General features: G+C 42.1%; 1 protein-coding gene across 1 annotated transcript in view; it reads right to left on the bottom strand.

Annotated features, from left to right (window-relative positions):
- Positions 1–997: 997 nt before the first annotated feature.
- The window catches only part of Ranbp21 (exportin-5-like protein Ranbp21), a 70923-nt gene continuing 65920 nt past the window's right edge, over positions 998–6000 (bottom strand). The window contains exon 33 of the mRNA XM_077681414.1: positions 998–3109. Coding sequence (XP_077537540.1) covers positions 2963–3109 — 147 coding nt within the window. The 3' untranslated portion in view covers positions 998–2962. The remainder of the gene's footprint in view (positions 3110–6000) is intronic.

Genomic DNA, 6000 nt, shown 5'->3' with positions numbered 1-6000 from the left:
CATGGAAATGCGCATGCATCGACAATGATGACAAAGGCACAGCAAAGCCCCCCAAAAATTACTTTACGAAACATATATTTTAGTTCTGTCATCGCATATTGCTCTCTGTTCTTCTTCAGAACCTTTATTTCGGCAGATGATATACCACCACCAGAAAACCGTTCAAGAAAATATGCGAGAACAACATAAGCACAAACACTTTAGGGAAAGTGTTGAAATAAGGCGTACCAGTTAGTCATACTTTAGTTATTTTTCTGCCTAATTTCATTCCTGGGTTTCAGGGAAGTAGCAAGAGCAAGTGATCGTACAAGACTTGCAATCCTACAAGCTGGCCCTAGTTTCGGTAAGCTGATAAAATGTGTTAGGCATTCAAGCCTTTTTAAGTTTCTTATCTTCCTCCAGTTAATTAGAATGTTTATGGAAGCCACCAAACAGGGCAGCCAGAAAGCACAATCAGGAGGAGCAGTCATTTGTGCAAACTGTCTCCATTCCCCTACTTTCTTGATTTCGCGCAAGTGTCTGTACATTCCGCCAGTACCAAGTGCAGGTAAGAATTACTGAAATTAACAAAAAGCTGCATAATTGTTACTGTAGACGTACCACACCAGAAGCTGCAAATGTTGAAACTTGTTCCGGTCAAGTGTGACACTGTTCTTGTTTTGTCAAAAGTTGAAGCATTTGTTTGCAGGAATGAGCTATTGTAAGCAGAGACTTCCAACTGTTTTCGAAGACTAACTGAAGTGCCATTCGCGTCCTCTCACTTGTCGTATTTAGTCTGACATTTATTTTCGCACTTCTGTTTTTCTCCTTTGGACCTTCACCCCATTCCCTTTCCTTTGTCTGTTTGCTGAACTTGCTGAATCTGTTCACCCTATTTGCAAAAACAGTTGCTGATAAAAAGTGCAGTCAATGGCAGCGTATCAGTGCAGCCATGTATCACACCACAATATCATGAAAAGGAAAAGGGCAAGTATTTCCAAGTGGCATTCTCACCTCATTCAAGGCTCATAAGAAACTTTATTATCAGGCTCAGAATGAACATGCTCGAATGGCCCCCTTTGTGCATGTAAAGAAATTAAAATCCCCCCCCACATGAACGACAAATAGTTCTACCCAAGATGTGGCACACACTTCAGAATGCACGTTTCCACTCAAATCACGCCAGTAATGAAAGTATGTGTGTACACTCCTACGCGCTTTGATGTTGCTAACGAAAACTATTTGTTTAATGCACACAACGACATTTTCAAAAGCATCCTCACACACCTACAAGACAACACAGAACACACAGATATTTAGTTCATATTCTCTGTCACCACAGAAACTGACGTCGTAGTACTGTACCATCCGACTTGCTTTCATTATTCAGTGCTGTTGTAAACACTCTGTGGTCACTGTTTGACCAACGCATGACACTGTCACACCAAAAATGACATTTTAGAGGGGCTTTGAAGACAAAATAAGTTTCGTTCATTCAAAAGATTGCCGTGCTTAAAACAACTTAACAATGACAGTTCATAAGGCCCACGCAGCCAAACTAATTAGGTCACAAAAAACCCTGGTTGACACAATTTTCAGCACCAATGATACAATGATATTAAAACTGAAATAACTCCTCAAAATCAACAAATGTGAGCGAAAATGCAATGTACCCAGTGCCAGAGAGAAGACAGAGTTGAGTCAAAAAAAGAAAATCTAAAGCAAACAACACCTACCACAACTTGGCAAGTAAGAAGCTTCTTGATTTCAGTATTCTCGTATGCAACACAAGAAAACACTATAAAACATTTGTACAAAGCCCAGGCTGCAACCTTTCAAAAATAACTCTTTGCTGAAGAAAGAAAAAGATATCAGCAGATACAGATAATAAAAATGCATGTATTTTAAATGTAAACAAAATGGAGCATGAGGGTAACATTTGGCTTGGTGTGTATTAAGAGGAACATAATGCTGGGGAACAAGCTACTTTATATTACCTATGCATGGGGCAGATTATAAGCTTGATTCTGCCTCATTTAGCTAATCATACGAAATACTTATTAGATATCTTTAACAAAGGGCTAAGCACACTAGTTGAACCAGAGTGATACTTCTCTGCAATTGAACTTTATCTTATTTGGTGGGCTTTAAAATAAAATTTTTTTTAAAGTCCCGTCGTTGCTGCAAAACAAACACCTCCAACAGGAGCACAATTATAAACTCATTCAGTAAGAAAGTAATAAGCCATTTCAAGTTCATTAAATTAGGCCTAGTATAAGCAGGTGTCTGCAAGCTCTTGTGGGATTTTTTTGTAGCGTCATGACACTCAACAGAAATAAAATTCAGCTAATTTGACAACGAAATAACAGGACCTTCCAAATGAATACTTCTCATGAATAAAACAGGACATAGTTTTTTGACAAAACAAATAAACTTGAATGAAATTAATTTCTCATGCCCTCATGCTAGGGTACTAGACGTAATGACACTCATCAGCAGAACGGGCTGCTGTTATCAATGACAGACAACAACGTGCACTTCCATAGTGGGGTCAACAACATGGCTGATAACTGTAACTAGGGCAAAGATAAGGTGATTGTAGTAAGACGTTCCGCACCTAGCCAAACAAATATTTTCAATGTAATGAAGTGCGCTGGCACGTTAAAAAAGAAACGTTCACCGGAGATCTTCCAGCTGACTGACAGCATGCACCAAAAATGCACTACCAGGATCAGTCAGACTGCAAACGAGAGATGACGAAAAAAGCAGCCCTTACCTTTTTCTGAGTCTGGATAGCACCATCGTTTGCCTTTGAAAATCCTAAACTAAAGCAACCCCTTGGAGTGTTCACATTTCATCTGAATCCAACAGTACAGAATGACTGAGTTGAAAAACCTCGGCGAAGGTAACCAGTGACGAAGAATGCTTTCTCAACTGGTGTTCAAGCATGGCAACAAGCCAACGTCTCAGCGAGGTATGCAGCTCAGGCCTGGTTTTTACCGAAGAGATCTGGCAGACTGGCGGCCGCTTCTGCGTCGTCCTCCTCTTCCACGATCATCTTCTGAGGCTTGAACATCGGAGGAAGGTTCATGATCTGAATGGCGGCCTTGAACTGCTGCCCCACGTTTTTCTGCGAGTGAGGCGCGGCGAGAAAGGAAGATGCAGCCACAGCTTGAAACATGCTCGTATGAGTGGAGTGGGTCAGGGGACAAACACGTGTTAAGGACATATTAGTAGAAAATTGAGAAGAAATGGACGTGGTCATGGCATGTAATGCGGAGGCAAGATAACCATTGGTCATGAAGGGTAACAGAGTAAATCCTTAGACAAGGCAAGCGTGGCAGGGGGCAGCAGAAAGTTATCCGGGCAGACGAGAACAAGAGGTTTGTGGGAATAAATTGGTTGCAGTTAGCACAGGACTGGATAATTAGAGACCTATGGGAGAGGCCTTTGCCCTGCAGTAGGCGTAAACAGGCTGATGGTGGTGGTGATGATGATGATGAACAATTCTCTTATTGTGCTCTTTGTTTCACTGGAGGTTCGGTTTTTTGCCATAGACTTCGTATTAACGGGAGTCGACTGTACCCGCATAGTAGTACTCATATGAAACCAAACTTTTGCGTTTTTTTCGTTTCCTGGCAACCCTTATCTCATTTGGTCACTTTGAGGCAAATATTAAACGGTTCGAAAGCAACTGCTTCCCAAGTACCTTTAACGGCTACATCTGACAAGTACAGACTCAAACTGTATGAGCTGGAACATCTTGGTGGGCTGCCAAAAGCATACCTGCGTGATAACATGGATGAATAACAAAGTACATAAACCACGCAAACTCAGAGACTGCACCTTGTAGTTCACGTGGCTAATCTCGTTACTAATCTGTGTTACGGCAAATGGGAAGCAGCGCCTTTCTTGGCTGTCTGCCTGGCGTTCCAGCTTATTCTATTTGAGACTGTACACACTGTGTGTTGCCATTTCATGGCCATGGTAGAGCCCGGAGAAGGAGCAGCAGCAGACTAGGCCAATCCCATAATGCCTCAAGGCTCGTCTAACTTCATAAAACTCTGCCCTGGAAAATTCCCACCCTATTTACTTCCAAATACAGGCGGTCGCAGAGAACAGCCAGTTGAAACGCCATGATAAAGAGGGCAGTTTGGACCCCTTATGGTTTGCATTTGTGGGCTGCAAAACATTGCCGTGACTGCTTTCGGCATGGTTTGATTCAGAGGAGGGAGATTACAATGGTCGCATCTAGGCACAATATGGTAACGAAAAATGCCACACACTTTGCGCCTCCTTCATTTAAGGGGGGACGTGGCTTTCAAAATCAACTTTTTTATTTCTTTGTGGATTTTGATGAAAATTGGCACAGAAACTGGAAATGCTTCCGTGATAACACCATAAAAATTTCAAGCTAATATTCTGAAAACTTTTTTATGTATTAAATTTTCTTTCTGTTCCGCTTGTACCGAGCTTGAGCGGCTTATAAAACATGATAGAAAATTTGTTCGAAGTGCTTTGCATTCCCAAATGAATGGACGAGGTCGTGACAGTTTCATAATTTTTTTTTTACAACACAATGTTTTTTAGTTTTCATTTTTTTAGAGGTTAATGTGCAATAGGCCTGTTGACTGTGAACGATTATGTGAATAAAAAAATAACAAAAAACAAATCTGGAAAACCAAGAGTGTCACGACCTGAACTGTTCATCAAGGAATGTAATGCAAGAAACGGAATCAAAATAGACCCAGCGGTCACAAAGAAATCCCTGGTACAAGCGACACAGGTGGCAAAAAAAACTGTTTTGAGAAAACGGCTTCCAAAGTTGCAACATAGGTTTCACTTATCAAAAGTCGTCACGGTTGTAGCCTTTCATGTCCTTTTGAACATGGGGCTTCTGGAATGCCTTGCCTTGAAATTGGAGTGCCTTTCACAGCCTTTCTCTTTCCAGAAAATATCATTTTCAGCTCCTCTGTGAAGAGTACATACCCCACTTTGCAGATCAAATGAAGGGGGAGATGGGTTTCAATGGGCTTTCAATGCAAAGTAGGTTAGCTGGTTGGCTGTATCGCACTGAACAGCCTCCTTTTGCAGTGTTGTCACCATGGCAACAAGTTAAGCATTTTTTTTACTTAAATTTGAACATTTTTGGCTTTTTTTATGTTTTATCATCTTGCCTGGCACAGCAACTTAGTACTCATACGTGCAGGTGTTCATTGCCAAAAGTTTGCATACCACAAGGATGAAAATGAGCTACTTTGAAGCTTGGCAGAGTATTCTGCATAACTCCCAACTTCAATGCAAGAGCATATTTTTTTACTACTTTTGACATTCAAGGCATCCAATATTTCTCGCAGCAAAGCCAGTATGCCCTGAGCAATGGAATCAATAATTTCACTAAAAAATCACTGTTAAATGCTGCGACAAACGTACATTTTTAATGCAGAGAACATATTTTTATTCCTACATTACTAACTCAAACCTGTTTGCATGAAAATTACAAGTGCACGGGAAACGTTGCGCAAGAAAGGCGATATGGCTCGCGCGCATCTTAGCGCACGCTTACCGCGACATATCGAACTTTGATTACAGCTGATATGGCTGGTCAGGTCGCTTTTAGGATTAAATCTAACGACGCAGGCATTAATTACAACTACTGGCGTTCAATCGTAACCGGTTGCCCAGTCATGTGCTGCCCCAATGCGCGTCGGCTATGCCGTGCGCGCCGCAGCGTTTGACGCGTCGACCGTTTCTTTCTCAAGGCTAGCGAGCCCACAGTCAAAACACAGCAATAACTAAGCGTGTAAACATCGCAAACCCGACCAAAAGTTCACTTCACGAACCGCTATTGCAAGCGCGCACACCGCGTCACCCTCCGGGGTCTGGCGACGGTAGAGTCACGCGCACCACGAAGCGTTCGATGACCTCCTCCTTTCGAGCCACACAACTTCCCGTAATCTGGCTCGTTATCTCCGGCATTCCCACCGCGATAACGTCCGTGTTGAATGCCATAGATTGAAC

The sequence above is a fragment of the Haemaphysalis longicornis genome, unplaced genomic scaffold, assembly GCF_048455015.1.
Source record: "Haemaphysalis longicornis isolate Haplotype H1 unplaced genomic scaffold, Haemaphysalis longicornis Haplotype H1 scaffold_8, whole genome shotgun sequence".
Classification (NCBI taxonomy): Eukaryota; Metazoa; Arthropoda; class Arachnida; order Ixodida; family Ixodidae; genus Haemaphysalis; species Haemaphysalis longicornis.
This window is presented reverse-complemented; position numbering and strand designations above follow the sequence as displayed.